This window comes from Polistes canadensis, unplaced genomic scaffold (genome assembly GCF_001313835.1).
Source record: "Polistes canadensis isolate GaletaPanama2010 unplaced genomic scaffold, ASM131383v1 scaffold_57, whole genome shotgun sequence".
Classification (NCBI taxonomy): domain Eukaryota; kingdom Metazoa; phylum Arthropoda; class Insecta; order Hymenoptera; family Vespidae; genus Polistes; species Polistes canadensis.
This window is the reverse complement of record NW_014569604.1, coordinates 221,556-241,616: the sequence shown is the minus strand read 5'-3', so window position 1 is coordinate 241,616 and position 20,061 is coordinate 221,556. Positions and strand designations below refer to the sequence as shown.

Here is a 20,061-nt window from a genome sequence, read left to right as displayed (position 1 = left end):
TAATTTTTGTATTTTTGTCAAATATTAACCGATCGATCGAGAATGCAAAATGCATTACGCCACTATTGCTAACTATTATATAATTATTACAAATAATAATAATAGCTACTACTGTGTATAAATATGAATATATAAGAATAAATGTATTAAAGAAATCTTGTAATTCAAGTACCTGCTGTGCTTGGAAGACATTTTGAACTTTATAATTTTATCAGTACTAAGTACGACGTAGTATTTTGTGCATTCTTTACGATTTATAAATATATTAAGGAACACACCCATAAAGGCATCGGATTATTAATAGCCTCACTAATCGAGAACTTGTAAAATTCTGTGAGCATATTAATATATTTATCCTTTAAATAATAGTAATTGAAACAGTACACCTTTGTGTAAACTATTATTCCTGTTATTATTCGATAATGCAATTAAAAGGATATAATATAAATGACCATGTTTCGCAGCAGTCAAGAATAAAAGCTATAACGGACTGTTGCAATATATTGTCTATAATGTTTGTCTCTTTTATAAGATCCCCAAACAAATGTTTCAATTTTCTTTTTTAGAGTCAATCTTATTAATATATACACATAAATATTTTCTTTTTTTTTCTTTCCTTTTGTTTTATAATTTTCTAAAATTAATTATACAAACAAATGGGGGATCGTTTAATGTTAGGATCATCGAAATGTCTTCATTTTAAACTTGATAATAAATTAGTTATGTATGTTATTACATATTTACTACACGTATAATAATTATAAATTATTTTTTTACATGGTTTTTTTTTTAATTGTTTAAAGAATTGCATGATAATTACAGAATCCAGTACTTTGTTGCCAATTGAATTGGGTAATGTATGTGAAATATATATATATATATATTTCACATACATTACCCAATTCAATTGGCAACAAAGTACTGGATTCTGTAATTATCATGCAATTCTTTAAACAATTAANTATTGATAATTATTATAGTGAATTAAATCGAACGATTAAAAACTAATCATTTTATGATTCATTTTATATATAACAATAATTTATATTATAAAATAAATTATAAAAAGAATATTTGCAATTTTTTGATAAAGTCCGCCATTGCTATAATTACCTGTATGCAGGTAATTGAAGATGGTCGAAAACAAATGGTAAACATTCCAATATGTCAAAACATTTGATTAGATTTAAAAGTTTAGTATTGTTTGTAATTAATAATTCTTAGAAAAGTTGTTTCTAAAGTCGTTCTTATGGCCTTTAATAAATGTTTACGTTTGACTTATAATTTTAAGAAAGTTGAATACAAATATAAATCAATGGCATAATATATAACCTCAATGGCGAAATTTTTGATTGAGTAAGTGCGTAATCAAATGTCATTAGGAAACGTCATTATTACACATTAGTCTTCCACGTTAATATGTTCTGATGACTGAAATACAAGCAGTTTATAAACATTTTATTCCAACAAACAAAATGTATAGTACGTGGCATCAACAAGTGCTTGCCCTAGATGCCAAATACAATGCACAACGTGCAAGTAAATTACCAACATTAGGTGGGTATTATCTATTATTTTGAATAGATAATTTAAGTTAACGTATCATAATGTTTCTTTTTTTATAAATTATAGGTATGCTTTATATTCGTAGAAGAAATCAGTTATTGAGAGAAAAACCATTTAAAGAACACGATATTCGTACACAATATTTAAAATTACGTTTAGATTTATTAAACAAACGATACGGAGAGAATATTGAACAAACTAATATTGCAAATAATACTTTACAAGAGGAAACGTCAGATAATCTACCAAAATCCCATTTCGTTCCAAAAAAATCAACTGCAGAGAATTTTGCTTTTACTGGTGTTCATCATGTTTTTGATCAACATACTGCAGCTGTGATAATGCTTAAATTTGCCAATAACGATAGGTCCAGATTAGGTTGTGCATCTTTAGATGGAACTCTATCTATATGTGAAGTTATTAATACACCACCGCAAGTACTAGTTGTACTTGAAGGTCATCAGAAAGGAGTTACAGCCTTCGATTGGAGTATCAGTAATGATTTGATAGTATCATCTTCATTAGATACTACTATTCGTCTTTGGAAAGTACAAATAGAACCTAAGTGTTTACGAGTGGTTAAAGATCCACAAAATGCAGAAATCTTTTGTTGTGCGTTTATACCAGCTAATAATAATTTAGTAGTAACGGGTAATTCACACGGGCTCATTCAAATTTTAAATGTATCAACAGGAATCTATACGCGTGGTGGTTCATGCAAACTCGGGGAAAAGGTATATTATTGTAACCTTTTTCTTGAATTATTTAAATGTTTATGTATTTTTTAATTATTTTTATTTAAGGTTTTATCATTAACTTGTGAAGAAAGTGGTGGTTCATTGATATGGGCTGGAAGCGACAGAGGTACCATTACTTCATTACAATTCGAGCCTAGGAGAGGAAGACTTTATAAATTGCAAAGAGTACAGAAATTAAGTGGTATGGTAACAGGACTCTCTTGGCGTTCTTGGCATTCAAAAGAAATACCATGGCCAGTATTTTTGGCAAGTACTGCTTGCAATGCAGTATTATTGTATTGCGTTGCAGATAATCAGGGCTCTTTGACATTGTTGAAAAAATATCCTATTAAACACAGGTATTATTCTTAAGTGCTTTTTTCTTTAGTCAAAATTATCATATTAATTATTGTATAATTTACAGACTTCATTGTATAAAGTCTACGTTTTGTCCTCAAATGGGAGCTTGTTTAATAGCAACTGGTTCAGAAGATGGTGCAATTCATCTTTTTGATTCTTCAAAGGATGGTAAAGCTGCAAGAGTAAATCTACTTCATGGTCACGCAAGACCTGTACTTGCTCTTTCATTTAATTATGATGAATCTTTTCTCGCCTCTGCGGATCATCAAGGACTTATTATTTTATGGCGCAATCATCAACGTCATTTGTAGTCATTATTCAATTAATATTTTGGTTTTTGTATTTAATTATTAATATATTATAATATATAAAACACTGGTAGGAGAATGAGCAATTTATTGCTTGTTAAATAAGTATTAATAGTTATATGTATATAGATATATCGCAAAAATATTTATGTACATTGATTAAATGTACAACTAAACCGAAAAACAGTGAAAAACTTAGAGTAGTAGATAATTTATTTTTAAACATTGTAATTATATATACAAAAGAAAATAAGCGAAGGACGACAAGATCCCTTAAAAATGTTTTTCACCTAAAATAGTTTACTATTAATTTACATTTTATGCAATACTTTTCAGAGATTCGTTACAAAATTGATCGAAATACAACTATATATCTCGTTCTCATCACAGATCTATTAACAATACATAGATTAACACTATCACGTTGCTTCGTATAAACTGATTTGTCAAATAATATTTTGCCGTTGCTAAAATAAGCGTTAAGTCATGGTAGAATTCTTTTTGCAATGCTGTGATGCTTATAAGAAATGCTTTTATCTATAATTAATAATATCAAGAAAAACATAAAAGTAATACAGTAAATAGATAAATGAGCATTGATCGTGATTGACTGGGTAAAGTGTGTAGCGAAATTTTAATTAGGCTGCTGCTACTGTTGGTAAAGATTATCGTCTATTAGTTGATTAATTATATATTTAACATTTTCATCATTTGTATTATTAAATATGATTAATAATAAATCATGTATTATAAAAATAATACAAGATTTATGTTATATGAATTAATCAACTATCAGACTATCATCTAAATATATAAATATTTACATGTGTATTACAAAGTTACTTATAATAGTTTTGTCATAGCATAAACAAATCTGTTGCTAAATACGAAGTGTACTGTTGATAAAGTCAGTAATCTTAGATTGTGCAACATATTTGATATTATGCTAGAGCACCTTATAAACATATTATAACACATTTTTTTCTTTGTACATCATGTGTATGCAATCATGCAACTACATATATTGATAAATTCTAACAAAATGTTATTATTCCTTTCTAATAACAAACTATGTTTAGCCATCTGTTAACTACACATGATCATTATTGCACAAAATCTTGAATTTAAATGTTAATTTCATTATATAACACTCGCTTTTAAGTATGTAAATGATTTATGTATACTGTACATAAGCACTGAATAGCCCTTTCTTGACTATCATCATTATTTTGAAATGTTATAATTTTTGTTATTAAAATTTAAAGCCTGTGGTGTCAAGACTGAAATAAATAGAAATAGTACTTATAAAATAGGCACAAAATTGCTCGATGAATGAAAGGCTAAAGAGCTGTCCACCGCTCAAATATTACAGTACTTTCAGTTTTTCTATATCATTTGGCAAAGTTTATAGCCACAGTAATGATTACTTGTAACCATATAATTCTGTTGTTTTTGTCTTTGTAGCATCCTATATCCGAATCAATCTAAAAACCCATCGGCATATACTGTACATTACTTTTGTTACATTTACATTTTAATACTAATTTTTATATATATATACAGTCATAAAATATCGATATTGCAATAATATCAATCTCCTCGGCACCAATTACCACTGCACTTCCACAATGAATTGTTTCGGACGGACTTCAATTAAACTGATTTCCTCAAAATATCATTGTGCACCATAAATTGGTTCAGTCAAGCGTTAGAACGCTACATTTTTAGCAGACTCAATTTTCCTTTCATTGTCATTTTTTTGATACATTTTTGACGTAACTGGATCATTATCCACTTCACATTGAAAATCCTCTTGAGGCACCTTTGGTAAAGTATTGTCATCTACCAAATTTGACATATTACATTGGTCTTCCGTTGTTACTTTCATATTTTCCAACAAATCTAATGTATGCGTTTTTTCAGTTCTTGATAGATCTTCCTTATCTTCATATACTTGTTTTAGAGGAACGAAAGTAGTATCTACTGCATTATTTCCTGCTAATAAATTTAATTTTAGGCGATCTCTTGTATGCCTTAATTCTCCTAATTGATATTGTTTAAAATGTTCATGCTCATTTGTTGTTTGGCTATTAGTATTTTCTTCTTCCTGATTACAGTCTACTTCCTCTTGTTCTTCTACATTTAACGATGTAGAACAAGCGCCAGGAAAGAATTGACTAACATATTTACTATCGCTGGTTGGAAATTGAAATGGACGATTTGAACTACTCACATAAAATTCTTCATTACCTGTAAAGAAAAGTTTTTTCTTAAGTAAAAGTAAAATCGTTTGGGTGATTCATTTTATACATACCAGCTCGATTTATATCTTCGTAATCCAAAGAATACATATCTAATCTTGGTTCATTCATTAGTTCCTCCCAATCTGTAAAATTACACATTGTTCCAATAGATCAAAATATATTTGAATATCTTTATACTGACATTTTTTTTTATGTACATTGATATATTTTATTTTTTAATATATAATAAAAATTTACCTGTATACGAAGTTGGTTCCCATGTAGTGGTAGCTGTACCTTGGATGTCATTAGCTAATGTTTCTTTTGGATACTCATATACACAATGATAGCGTTGTTTCTTGAACCATACACTCTTCTTTTGATCCTAAATAATTTATATTATTGGTAAAGTTGTAGAAAAATGTTATTAAATTACGTCTATATTTAGTACAAGACTAGCATGTGTAGCAAATAAGTATATGCGCTAAATACCTCAAATTAAATCTGCAAGAGAAAGGGTCACGAGAAGGAGATTAAAAGACATGCTTTGTTCTGTGTTTAAATGATTGACACACCTACCAATTCGTCCTAGCAGCAGATGTAAGAAAGAAGAATAATATTTCGTGTAAAATATTATCTATGGCTTTCGCTTATTTATGTTAGTAGTTTCGATAATGTGTATTACTTACTCCGCTTTTTAATGTTTTATCTGGAGACCTTAACGCAGACCTATGCGGTGCTAATGTTGCATTCCAAGCAGATGGTGTGAATTCTTCTTCTTCTTCGTCTTCCGCATCAACCTCTTCTTTTGAGTCATTCTGTTCTACTCCTATTTTTTCATTGCTCATACTACTTCTGATTTGTAATTGTTCCGCATGTGGCTCACTGTATCTCTGTAATAATGCAAATCGTATTAACATAAGTTATACAATTTTTACATTAAGATACATAATAAGAAAAAAAGTACATACCTTCCAAACAAATTCACCCGAACTAGAGCTGTTGTCCTCATCTTCCCCTTCTTCATCTCCTACTTCATCGTCGTCTTGACTATCCCAATCACGTTCTGTAGCAAAACTTGTAGACATTAAATCATCTTGTAAAGGTAAAGGTAAAGGTAAAGGTAACGGAAAAGAAGAAGGTAATTGTTGCCATTTGGTTTCTTCTTCAGGACTTGGTAATGGTGCTCCTCCAATAGCGATCATAGCATGAGGTTTATCATCGAATGTGTGCATCGATGATGAACTATATTCAACATTTTCTTCTTCAGAAATGTCTCCATTAGTCGTATCATGATCATCATCTTGTAATTGCTTTTCTCTTGATCCCTCTAACAATATCATTTTATTTGTTCTAGTATCAACTAACAATACATCTTCAGATGGTACTGATTCTTTAGATACAATGGATGCGTCTCTTGAATTTGATAATAAAGACTCGGAAGTAGCAGTACTTTCTCGTTCTTCTAAAATAGGACTTAATGGTGTTCCATAAAGATTATATCTAAACAGAAAATATATTGTAAATGTATAAATTTTATTATATTTTTAATAATTAGTATAACAAAATATTCTATTTACCTGATAGAAATATCTACACTGCTAGTGCTTCGATCTGGAGATTCTTCATTCTCATCATCGTCCCAACGTTTGTTTTCAATATCACTGGATATAGAAGAAATTTCTTCATCACGAGGTTCGGACGGTTCCACTATAGGCATCTGTGCACGTGGAAGTTTTTCTCTAAGCTCGTTTCTAATTGCCGTGACAAATTCTTCTTCCATACCAAAAGATACATAGGAGTTGTCGCTACACAAGCTCATCGTAGAGCTATCCTCCTCCTCATTTTCATGTCCATTTTCATGTCCATTTTCATGTCCATTTTCATGTTCATTCTCATCTTGTATATAATTTTCTGTACCTTCATGCATATTTCTTATATTTGTATCAAGGGAAGAAATGTTGCTCTCTTTGGAATTTTTTGTTATATAACTATTTGTATCGTCATAGTAATCACTAGATGCTATAAAATCACCATTTTGTATATTACTTGTGAGTTTTATATCTTCGTCTTCCATAAGATCATCCTTATTTAAATATTGAACGCCAATTTTTTCGTCTTGTTCTACATATGTATTTGTAGTAATTTCATTGGATAAAATACTATTGGTATTATGACCTTCTATATCTGTTATGTTTGAATTGTCATATTCTGCTTTAATGTTTGTGTAATTCGTTACTACAGAATTATCAGATTCAGGAAGTACTGAGTAATATTCTGCATCTAAAATAGTATCAAGTTCTAATAAAACCTGTAGCTGTTCATCTTCGGTTGTAGGCACATGTGTAACAGATGTGTCATGAGAACTCGTTTGATCACAAGGTGGACACATACTTTCTTCCTCTTCACAGGATTCTTTGTCTCTAAAACCAGAATCTGAACTTTGCTCATCATCAGGAGTAGATAAATGTTTTCTTTCTTCGTATTCATTAATCAGAACTTTACGAACGATTCCTATATCTTCAGTATTTGATAAATCATTAAGGTTGTAGACAGAATTTTCCTTATCAAATTGTTCACTATCTTCTGCAACATTAGTAGACATAGAAAGTTCCAAAGTAGCATTATTCTCTTGATTTATGGCGGGTTCTATGAATTCCTTAAATTCACCTTCATCTGAAAATCCTGGTATTTTATGTTCCAATGCTGAATCAAGCGCATGATTCCAAAGAAGAACGTCTACCAAATTATTCTGATTAGTATCAAGATTTTGAAATGAGAAGTTGTTAGAAAAGCAAGATTCGTTATTTTCATTATTAATGGTAGTGTTATCAGATTGAGTTTCACTTTTATCCTCCAAAACTTCACAAGAAGACTTGCAATCAGGAACATAACGAAGAAGAGGAAGATTCGGATCACCTTTCGATAATAATCTTAATATATGTTCTTCGCTACGTACACTGTCTGCACTTGTATTTAAAACAGAAGGATTATTATTAACAATAGAATCTTCTTTAGAATCCAAAGATAACCTTAGGATCGGTGTTTGTTCCTGATCCACAGTTAACGTCAAAAGTTTTGGCTTTTCTGAATTGTTTATTGATTTAGTTTTATTAGAAACATCACTTTGTATAGGATTTCTTAATTTTCTTAATGCTTCATCAAATTCATCCACAACCATGGTACGTGTTAGATCACTATCACTGCCAGTGGTGGATAATCTTTTCTTAAGAGTTTTCTCTGTCATTTGCGTGCCCATAGATAATTCTCCATCTGATTCAGGATCAATATGTACGAGTACCATAAGATCAGTTACTGATTTAGATTTTTGCTTAACTTTTTCTGTATAAACCCCTCGTTCGATTCTTCCCCTCCAACTTTCTTCTTCAGTTTCAGATCCTGATTCTTGTGTCGTATTAAATAAATTTTCCATTTTCATAACATTTTTAACCGGTTCATCTGGTCCAAGTCGGAAAGAAGATTGTAATGTTTCTAATGGTTTCTCATTGATTACATTTGTCCAATGATCAGAATCAATACTGCCACGAAGATTTTGTAAACTAGCACTTCGTGTATGATTGATTGATGTACTCGTTTGTAAATTTTCCCATTGCTCAAAATCTTCTTGTTCTATATGCTCGGTAAGTAAGTTTTGTCTTATGTCATTTAAAGAAGGCCTCTTTTTTGCATCTGTATTTAGACATGTGCGTATTACGTGTAATATATTGGAAGGACTATTTTCAGGACAGTTATGCAATGGCTGCACATTGTTTAGTGAAAAATCAGTTTTAAGAGATAAAAGCATTTGTATAACTTCCTCGTCGCACATATTATCATAAGGTCTGTTACCCCAGTTAATAATTTCCCACAAGAGTACAGCATAATTCCATATATTTGCTTGTAATGTAATTTGACGAGTTTCAATAGTAGTATCAGTACAGTCTAAACTCTCAGGTGCGGACCACCTAATAGGCAAAGCACGATCTCCAACTATGTAATAATCTTCAGGATATTTTTCAACACCAGTTCCATAATCTCCTAATTTTGCAGATAGATCTGGAGCAACCAAACAATTTCTTGCCGATAAATCGGTATGCGCAAAACCATGATTATGCATATGTTGTAAACCAGCAGCTATTTCCAGTGCCATTCTAGTGGGAACATTTTCTTTTAATAATGCTTCTTGAGATTTGTTATCATGATTTGATAATAAAAACCCTTTAAGATCACCGGCAGGACAAGACTCAAAGAGTAATAAATATGGATCAGTTTCTAAGCAAAAACCAAGTAATGCTAAAACATTTTGATGGTGTAATTTAAGATAAGGTGTAGCCTCTCCTAGGAACCAAGCTTTCTCTTTCATCGTAGCTTCTTCTGCCAAAATTCTTACAACAACCCCACCATTTTTCAGTGCTCCTTTTGATTGATCTAAATCTGCTCGACCTTCTACAACTTTGCCAAACCAGCCACGTCCTAGTTCTCTTAAGTATTTTAATTTTTCTCTAGGTACATAAAGATCTTCGGCTTCGAACCATTCCTTACAAGGCTTTTGTAACATAGCATTATCTTCATTATATTCTCCCGTAAAAGATAAATGTGAAATGGAAGATGGTTTTGTTGGGGAGGGAACCTTTGGTCCTGATATAATTCGGTCCACTGGTAGAGGTTCAAATTGTACTCTGTCAGTCAATGCTATCATGCGTGGAACATCTATGGCTAAACCTTCTACTGATTGTTCAAATGGTAACTCTGGGCTTGTGCTGCTTCCATTCTTGAATTCCTGAAATAAAAATGTTACACTTTTGTTATTATTTTTTATTTATAAAACTTTATTGAATATCATAATAAGTAGATATTGTGCTATATAGGCATATGAAATGTAAATTATTATGCATATGACTGATTCAATGATTGATTTGATATTTTCTAATGAATTCTAACTCGTATTATGTTATGATTTGAAACATATACAATGATCGAATACGGAAAAGAATTTAAATGCATTGATAAGCAAATCATCTCTCCTACGTATGCATTCTATAAAAATAATTCAGCATAGTATCAATACAATAACATTATTTTAGGTATAAATACAGCTTGATAATTCCTAAATACTGCCAAAAGTATAGTTAGCTATCCTAGGCATTTACTAAATACATGTAAATCATAATAACAATAATTAAATGAATTTAGATTTACATTGTGTTTATTAATAAACACAAGCGCATTGCAAACATAACATATTGCTTATGGAATATTATTTTCTTCTAAATGATAATTTGATTTCTTAGTAATACAGTCCAAAGCAGTTCATAAGAAGACCTATAAGAATAGCTTCTAACAGACATACACAAACTATTATATGAGAAACCTGCATTTTGTAAAATTACCTGTTTACATTTTCCTGTTTTGTCCTATAAGAAAAACAGATTCAAAAAGTGATGTTAAGACTATATCGAAGAGAAATTTTCTTAACATTTTCAACAGGTATAGAATAATAAGACGAATAAGAATAAACATTACCTGAAATCCAATAGTACGCCGAGGTCTCCTGCAGCATAAACATCCAATGATAGCAAAAGCAGCAATGGCTAAGCTCAAAAGAGTAACTAAATATCTTATCCAATAACGTTCCCATTGTAATGATTCTTGATCGTTGTGCGAATCTGTCAAAGTAATGAGAAAGAATGATCATTAAACATTCGAATTAAATTCGTTTAAACTTTCAAATGTAATTAATTTCACCTGTTAAATACGGCGTTGATAGAGGATATGCTGTGAGTGTTGGTAGACCCACCCAAAATAGCCAATATATTTTACGTAAATGTCGCATTGCGCACCGAGGCTTTTTAATATGTTTTAAATGAGCTACGTCATATTGAACATTCTACATCTACGTCCATTTAATCGAGAATAAAGCTTTTAGAAGCTACTGCGTTCCAATTTCATGACACACATAATCACGTTCTCCTCTTCTTCTTCTTCTTCTTCTTCCTCTAGTTTTAGAGACCGATTCTAAAATCGTCGTATCCGTGTAGTACCTGCGCTGTAAACGAGTTTCCCTTAACGTATAGTACGATCTATTGCCGTATGCGCTTGCGATTTTAGCCGCGGAAATGCAGCGTGTCGACACATGGAATGTAGACATGCACCTTTCAAGAAGGCAACCTGGCTCATGGATATGACATCTATCCGCTAAGCGGATACCACTAAACGAAAGACACTGAAAGCCGAGATGGTAGAGCGAGACAGAGATAAAATGGGTTACTTGGAAAGGTAGGCGTATGAAATCACCGCACTTATAAAACCCACTTCAATTTCCGCCCCACTATCCACTCCCTCCTTCTTTTTCTATCTCTATCTCTATCTCTATCTCTTTTCCTTTCTCTTTCTTTCTCTCTCTCTTTTTATCTCTTTTTTCACTATCTCTCTTTATCTTTTTCTATCTTTAACAGCACTGTCTCTCATTCTTCCTCCCTTGATACTATTTCTTACTCGTATCTCTCTTTGACTGACCCTTGACACTATACTACCTTGTGCGTGCACGCTAGGTAAATGCATCATGTAACACTAATTATATATGATACACACGAGTGAACACTCTCTCCATCTGTCTTCTTCTGTCTCTTTTCTTTTTTTTTTTTTATTTTATTTACTTTATTTTCACCGAATTTCTTTCCACAATCTCCACTTTATTTTTCAATTATAAAACTTTCTTTATCTGTAAGATAATATTATGTGCACACAAACAAATTCTCGTTATTGGTTTTTCTTTTTTACATAAAGCATACTTAATGTCTTTTTTTTTTTGGATGAATAGAAAATAATTTGTTTTATTGTTGGAACATTTAATATCTCTGTTCGTACTTATTTGCATTGTGATCAGAATTTAAGAGTACGGACCTGCATGTCATGTGATAATTAATTCTTGTATGTTGTGTATAATGTCGTAATTCCTATTGGAATGATATGTATTTAAAAAAAATGCAACCTATGTTAATTTATTGTCTTACCTTGAAAAATTAATAAAAATGATTTATATATTTACTTGATTGTGTTGCTTATATTTATATAGCAGTTATGCGATTAAATAAACTTTAATAGATTATTAACTACTGATAAAAAAAAGTGATCCGAGGGAGAAAGAAGATTAATGGCGCAAAAATCAAAATTAGCGTTTTGCACGCCATCTTTTGGAATATTAAAGTATTAATTATTATCGGTAACTTATCGGCAACTACGACAGTCGGTAATTTATCGGCAACTACGATAGTCGGTAACTTACCGGCACATACAACCGTCGGTAACTTAGAAAGCTGCTAATGTTTTTAATTTTTCTTTATGTTGAAGCGGTTGCATGGATATTAATAGATAAAGTATTATATATCTATAAATTTATACTCATGTTTGTTAAAATAGTTATATTTTTATAGCTGTTAAATTATATTATAAGAAGAGACTAAGATAATATATAAATATTTGTAAGATTATTAGGACCAATTAGAAGGCTTACGGTAATTTGAAATATATAAAACGTATGCGCATTATTCAAATTCATATAACATATAATTAGATATTTACATTTCGAATTAATCAGATTTATCAATAAGATATTAGTAATTTTATATCAACTTCTAGCATATACACTCATGAACATTCTAATGTAATTATTTATTACAACTTGTTGACATTTAGAAATAATATTTTGACGAATATAAAAGTATCTCGTTTACCCATATAATATGCGTATACATTAATAATGCATTTATAATTATTGTTATTTTACAGTTCTCAATTTCTTATTTTTAAGACTTTTTGAAAAAGTAAACTCAGTCAGTTGTAATAAACGTTACGAGTAAATAGCACTAATCGTTTCAAAGATAATTGGTAGAATTAAAGACGTTTGATGGTATTGGAGGCCTCTGCCCGGTAATATGGTCATGGTCATCCAGGCGAATCACCCCAGGGCCTTATTCTGTACCTGACTTAGCTTGACTCACGAAGCTTCAGTGGTTCTCTATTAATGGGCATATGCGCAAGTCTTAAAGTAATTTTTTTTTTAAATAAAACAATACATTATTTATATTCTAAAATAAATTTAAATATTGCTAATTGGAAAACAAAAAAATTACAAATATTTAATGTACACAATATACGTATAAAAAATATGTTTTGAATGATACCCAAATAAAGTTACGAATTAATTGTTTTAACCGAATAAAACGAACAAAATAAGAAAGAAGATTAGTAGTAAATATTACTGTTAGTTAATAATCCGAATAAATAAGAATAAGTATGAATAAACGTGAACGCATTAAAAAATATACGTTTTCACAGTCTTCGAAATAAATTAGTACAGAGATATGAACCATATTTGATAAGTTTAATAATAAAATTGATTCGGTCATTTAGTAGGCTGCCCTGACCTAGTTTCGATCGTAACTCCTATCTCCGTCAAAGAGAATAAGAGACTGTGTCCTGAAGTAGTGAAAATCGCCGCAGGGAATTGCCGCCCTCCGAGAACCTCGTATGTATTAACAATAAAAGAAAAAGAAAGAAAGAGAGAAAGAGAGAGAGAAAGAATCCGTAACATATTACGTAGTCTTTACTATCGTTTATCAACATCTATACTACATCTACAAAGTTTACACATATCTTTTAATAGTCAATTAAAACGTAAAAACAAAAGTATGATAAATTATATTAACACCACTAATCATTATATTATACTATATTTATAAAATTTGCAAAAAGCTTTTGGAATTGAACGCATTGCTGACCCAATTAATGTATGATGGCTATATTAATGATTGAAATATTAAAAATAGTTAAAATATTGATAATAGGCAAATTTAAATAAATACTATTAAATGCGATAATTAATATTTGAATAATAACGTAGTTGAGATTGGATACGAAAATACTATTATAATCGTGATTTAGTAAATTGTATATATAAACAGTCATTCGAAAGAAAATTGAAAAATTTGAATGACAAGGTATGATATCATACGTTGCATCAAATGAATTAATTGATGGAATGAATATTTCATTAGGAATACAGAAAGTTTGATTTTGTGATTAAGAAGAAATGTTGTTAAATAGATGCGCAACCTCGAGATCGAAGATTTTTTATCGAACTAGTCACAGTAGAGATGGTCAACGACTTTGATCACTTAACAACGAGACTGCGTCTATTTCTATAGGTATACTTGTATTGGCGGATATTGTATTATATTACGACGAGACAGAGGAGGTTGCGTAGTCAATGATGCGAGCTGGTGAAGTGCGAGGTCATCTTCATGGACTCTCCTTCAACGATTCAACTCGTGCACTTGTCTACTATAAATGCAGGCCTTGTTGAATAAAAAGGAATAAGAAAAGATCCGCACAAGGACATTCCTACGAGAGGAGAACAAAATAAATTATTCGTAAATACTTAATCTTACTTCCGAGAATTTCTAATCAATTTGAAATACCATTTTTGGGTTTATATATTTCATTTTGATTAATTTTGATTTGTGTGTTATATAATAAAATATCAATTAAATAATAAATATAGCATTAACAAAATGCGATTTTATTTCTGACGTTTATTTAATTATAATATATTGTATGTGGGTGAGTGTTGAAAAGTCTTGAGCTTAACACAGAAACCACTTTTTTCGGTCAAGCTTATTTTTATCTTAAAGAAATAATACAAGTTTTAGTTCGTTAAGGCTTTTCAACCCATCCTCGTATATATTTGTCGGATAATTTTGAAAGTAGATTAATATAATTGACAAAATTAATAATAAAATTGAAATTTTAATGATTCTAAAAAATGTTTCTCGTGGGTGTTGAAGAATTTTGAAGATTTGCGTTACAAGTCAATTACCAATTATTAAAAATTTACAGTGAGAATAGCATGTACGTATACTTTTGCGATAAATGTTTTGATTATTTTGTTAAGAGTTTTATACGATGACAAAACGATGCAAATTTTCGCGATAATTTAATCAAAATGATGAATAAGTTGTAAACGAACAAAGAGATATTCACATTTTAGAGAGCTTCGATCAACTTCGGAACAACTGTTGCGTAATACACGAGAAGCCATATATAAGAGGGAGGGAAGAATACAATATCGATGAGTCAAATGCTTTTACGTAAACGTTAAAGCCAATTTTTCTTATACATTGTTCTTCTCTTTTACCAGTAGATATATATATATATATGAAACATTCTTTTAACTTATTAAAATGATTTTAACGAAGAACGGGTATTACGAACGACGTGACTCTGTTTAATTTTATTAGTTTCCAAAGATATGATTTATGAACTAAGAATATGACTTATCGATTACAAACATGAAACATAAATAGGAATAAGTTAGAAAAAAAAGGTAAAGACATTTTATGGGCTTCGTTATATAGGCTTCTCGTTATAGAGATTATGATATTAAATACAGAGTTATTTAATAAGACGTGCGTTACAAGAACATGTAATTACGAATAGGTTAATATATGGTGTCCGATAAAGAAAACTTGTTTTAATTTAATTATTAATTATTATAATGTGTTTTTATATAATATAGATTACCTCTAATTGGATCAGTATTTTTATACAAACTTTTATAATTACTATTTTAAATAAATACTCTCTGTATTATTATATCAATTACAATCAGAATGGAAATGAAATTAAAACAAATTCCATACGTTATTATATTAATTAGAGTTATAATTATATTACAGGTAGACGTATTTAATTACAATTCCGGTAACAATTAAACTCTTGTACTACTTTCGTTTTAACTCTTCAACTTATTTACGTAACTCTATAGATTTTTTTTTTATATAAAATCAAAATATATAAATACAAAAGTTATATGTATTATATTTATAAAATATAAGTATGGAAAGTTATACGAATGAGTATGGAAGAATGTAAAATAAAAGAAAGAGGAGAAGGAAAGAACCCATAGAAAGAACCCTTTCGATAAAAGTACGATGAATCTTATGGATCTTTCTGTCCTTTCTCACAACTCGTATGGGCATACACACCGTACCGGCCGCACTTGACCTATTTATTATTATGCTGGTAGTGTCCGAATGCAATGCGCGAAGTGTTTGTGAATAAGCCCGGGGGGCCTCTTCGAGGTTATCAAGGTTCACCACCACCATAAAAACATCTTTCCTTCCTGCTGTCGTGTTCTCTTTCCTCTTGCTTCCGCAAGATACGAAAATCGAGTCTAGACTCGATGATTAGAAATATTTATTCCCACTGTTATGCCATTTAATCATTTTTATACATTTATATTGTACACATATTTTATTTTTAATATTATAACTAGGTACTTCAACCAACAATTCTTCATTTTCCTTATTTCTTTTCTTTTAAGTATAAATATATATTTTTATATATGATCACTAATATTACATACTCGGATATATTAAACATTTATTTAATAGATTAATAAAACATACTTTTAAGATACCCAAAACTATTTTGTAATTTTAAATAAAATTCCTTATTCCGCTCCTGTGTACCCATTGATTGATTAATGCAAAATGAATTCTTATGCAATTAATATTACAAGTTTGTATTTATACGAATCATACTACGTTTTTATTCTTATCTTATCTCAAGAAAAATCATTTCTTGAGATTTTCTTTTTAGAACATGATAAAAGTATTCGATTAAATGATTTTAAATAAATGCGTAAACACATAGGATATAAATGTATCCATGTGTATGTCTAATCGAGGTCCGATTAGACGCCCTCGACAGTAGCCAAGTCTTCCGTTTTTCGTTGTCATTTAGGAAGGTCATGACCTCAGGGTAGCTTGACCATCTTGTCGACGTACGACGACGACGAGGTGGAGGATTGCCACATTTGAGTGCATGCGAGCATGCGCGGGAACGGGCGAAAGTATTTAAACAAGTGGAAATATCTTATGGAAGGCCACTGTCGCTCGAACTGTCACGGATCGCGCAACATTCCCCTTACTTTTCCTCCCTCCCTGTATTTTCAAACCGAACACACACACGCACGCACGCATTCACCTGCGAACGAGGAGGGGGAAAAATCGTTCCTCGTTCTTTTTCCCTTAATTTCCATCCATCTATCCATCCATCTATCCATCCATCCATCCATCCATCCATGCCCCTTCATATTTTGTCCTTGTTGTACTCCCCATGGTGTCCTCCCTTTAAATTCGCGCTACTGCTCGCGTAAGATCACAGATTCTTTTAAGAAACCATCGACGTTTCTTCTTTTACTTGTATCTTTATTTTGTTGTCGGGTCGTATAATACACCAAGTGACATTTGTCAATGATCGTTATTAAAAGAATTTAATCAATTACGATCTCTGCAACGATATCTAAGGAATAATGTTGTTAAACGTTTAAGTTAAATGGAGAATAAATGTTAGTTAAAAGAAAGAAAAGCCAAACCAACGTCGTAGAATTTGATCCGTCTTCTTAAACGGGCTCCCTTCTCCTTGGATAATTCGATGGAAAGAAATCATTCGGGGCTCGGTGAAGTCTTAAATAATACTAACAAATATTTCAACTCTGGGTTTTATTAATTTGGAAAGATGGATGAGCTAGAAGTTCAACAAGAATCTAGAGATAAGGTCGGTAATTTGACGTTTTCGCCACCGCCGATGAAAAAGTCTGATACAAGGGACAGTATTTCTTCCGTCGACAGCGATATTAGTTTGTCTTTCGATAGAAGAGGTTCTAAGGATGAAGAAGCTGATCAATCTGATAGTATGACTTCGGATAGCGAAGGAAAATCATCGACTGATGCTATCATGAAACAACAGAATGTTGAACAAGATTCTGGCGTAGATTCTTTGGACGACGTTACGCAGAAAGAATTGGACAAACAAAAAGTGTTAACATCGAATAATAATAAAGAATCTATTGTACAAGATCAGCCAGATGATTTTGTTTTACCTAACGACGAGTTAAGCGAGAAAATCTGCGTTCAGGTAGAATCTTATTTTGCCGATGAAAGTATAGTAAAGGATGCTTTTCTTCTGAAACACGTGAAGAGAAATAAAGAGGGTTACGTATCGTTAAAACTCGTCTCGAGTTTTAAAAGAGTCAAACATCTAACCAAGGATTGGAGGGTCGTCGGTGCTGCTTTAGCTAAGTCCTCCAAATTGCAAGTTAATTCTCAGGGTACTAAATTACGTAGGATTAATCCTTTGCCAGCTTTCGATCAAACAACACCATCTAGAACGATTTTAGCTGCTAGGCTTCCCGTAGAAAGACTATCGGTCGAATCGGTAGCCGAAATCTTTAAACCATGTGGTGAAATTGCACTTATCAGAGTACTCAAGCCTGGACATCCTGCACCTGCCGAGGTATCATAGTTATTTTCAATCGAAAAATAAAAGTAAATTTAATTGAAATAAGTTATAAAAAGAAAAAATTCGATTTTAATTTAGGTCCGACAGGCAATCTCTAAACGACAAGAACTGAAGCCAACTGAGGAATGTGCCATGATTGAATTTACCGACTCGGCTTCAGCCAGGCTAGCTTTAGAAATGAATTTAGGCGATGCGAAAATATTCGAATTACAACAGTTATCCGATAAGAAAAGAAAACAGCAACCGACGAAGAAGACAATCGTTACGAAATTGACTAAAGAAGATAGTTATAATTCATCGAGTTGCGCAAGTGGATCCGAGGCTGAAGATGGAAAAGCAAAATACAGAAGAGCTGTTCATGGATATCCTATATATCACGTTTATCCTGGCCACCCTGGTCATCCCTTTCAAGGTAAATTATTATTGATTAATTAAACATTATCAACGATCAAACACAATACCTTCATAAATTATAATATAAATATTTATCACATTCAGGTCCACCGTCACCAGATGCTTGGCTATCGCGCAGATTGTCATCCTGTTCAATATCAGGATCCGAAAACGGTTTCGTTCTTCGCCGTTTATCTTCAAGTTCTGGCTCTAATTCAGATGCTAGCAACTACGGCAGACGATATTCTTCCTGTTCCTCCGGTTCTGAAACTGGCTGTTGTCCTATAGTTTACCCTCCCGGTTATTATTATCAACAAAACCGACGTTTTTCATGTTGCTCCGGTGGTTCAACTTCTAGTACCGACTGTAACGGTACTTGTTACAATCCTAGTCGCCGAGGTTCAGTAGACTGTGGCCCATTTTTCCGTAGGTTATCCTCTTGTAGTCGAGATTCGGGTTACGATCCAGGAGTCAGAAGACTATCTTTATGTTCTTCGATTCCAGAGCAAAATAACTTTTGCCGATCAAGAAATAACAATGGATTAATCATGACACATTTACCTGAAAATGTAACAAGGATGCCTTCCGGTCCTGACGGAACGCGTGGCTTTGGCCGACCACCTAGAATGAATCCTATCACACCTACTATGGAACCAGCATGTTAAAACTTTATCCTGTATGCGCCATGACTTTTTCCGTGTTAAATAATGATCTCTAATCCTCCTTAAACAGGATTATTATTATTATTATTATTATAGAAAAAACAAATTATAAACTACCTTTAAAATAATACATCTTAACATTGTTATATCTTCCCCCTTGTGATATGATATAGAAAAATTGGAAAATATTTCAATATTGTAAATTTTCTTTTCCCCCCATGCTTATATGTACTTGAAATGAAATTCATAGATATTTCTAATGATAAAACTTCATGTATGCTTTATGTATGTATATGTATATTGAATGTATGATATGAAAAACTTAATGAAATAAGTACAAAAGTTTGACTATGAAAAACATGAATTTCAAATCCGATATACTATACAGAATTAATTTATTAAATATGACATCTATATATAACGATGC

The 20,061-nt window shown here is 31.4% G+C and overlaps 3 protein-coding genes across 7 annotated transcripts; 2 read left to right on the top strand and 1 right to left on the bottom strand.

The window, feature by feature from the left end:
- Positions 1-1,110: 1,110 nt before the first annotated feature.
- LOC106785822 (WD repeat-containing protein 13-like) lies at positions 1,111-4,281 on the top strand. Its single transcript, XM_014746572.1, has 4 exons — positions 1,111-1,557; positions 1,633-2,300; positions 2,370-2,662; positions 2,728-4,281. Exons 1-4 carry the CDS (start codon positions 1,428-1,430, stop codon positions 2,972-2,974), a joined length of 1,338 nt encoding a protein of 445 aa, XP_014602058.1. The 5' UTR covers positions 1,111-1,427; the 3' UTR covers positions 2,975-4,281.
- Positions 3,253-12,123, bottom strand: LOC106785821. Of its 4 annotated transcripts, XM_014746569.1 has the most exons (10): positions 10,960-12,118; positions 10,738-10,880; positions 10,605-10,628; positions 6,795-9,994; positions 6,186-6,717; positions 5,904-6,107; positions 5,794-5,802; positions 5,473-5,599; positions 5,286-5,357; positions 3,253-5,221 (listed from the first exon to the last, which is right to left on the bottom strand). In XM_014746569.1, exons 1-10 carry the CDS (start codon positions 11,045-11,047, stop codon positions 4,680-4,682), a joined length of 4,941 nt encoding a protein of 1,646 aa, XP_014602055.1. In that variant the 5' UTR covers positions 11,048-12,118; the 3' UTR covers positions 3,253-4,679. The 4 variants fall into 4 exon arrangements, 3 of the variants coding, with proteins under 3 accessions (XP_014602055.1, XP_014602057.1, XP_014602056.1); XM_014746571.1 differs by lacking the exon at positions 10,605-10,628; XM_014746570.1 differs by lacking the exon at positions 5,794-5,802 and having other exon boundaries at positions 10,960-12,117.
- Positions 12,124-16,983: 4,860 nt separating this feature from the next.
- Positions 16,984-19,820, top strand: LOC106785840 (la-related protein 6). 2 transcript variants are annotated; one of them, XM_014746616.1, is made up of 4 exons: positions 16,988-18,573; positions 18,658-18,991; positions 19,078-19,398; positions 19,477-19,820. In XM_014746616.1, the coding sequence occupies exons 1-4, from the start codon at positions 17,797-17,799 to the stop codon at positions 19,635-19,637; spliced, it is 1,593 nt and encodes a 530-aa protein (XP_014602102.1). In that variant the 5' UTR covers positions 16,988-17,796; the 3' UTR covers positions 19,638-19,820. The 2 variants fall into 2 exon arrangements, with proteins under 2 accessions (XP_014602101.1, XP_014602102.1); XM_014746615.1 differs by having other exon boundaries at positions 16,984-18,573; positions 19,078-19,820.
- The last annotated feature ends 241 nt before the right edge of the window (positions 19,821-20,061 follow it).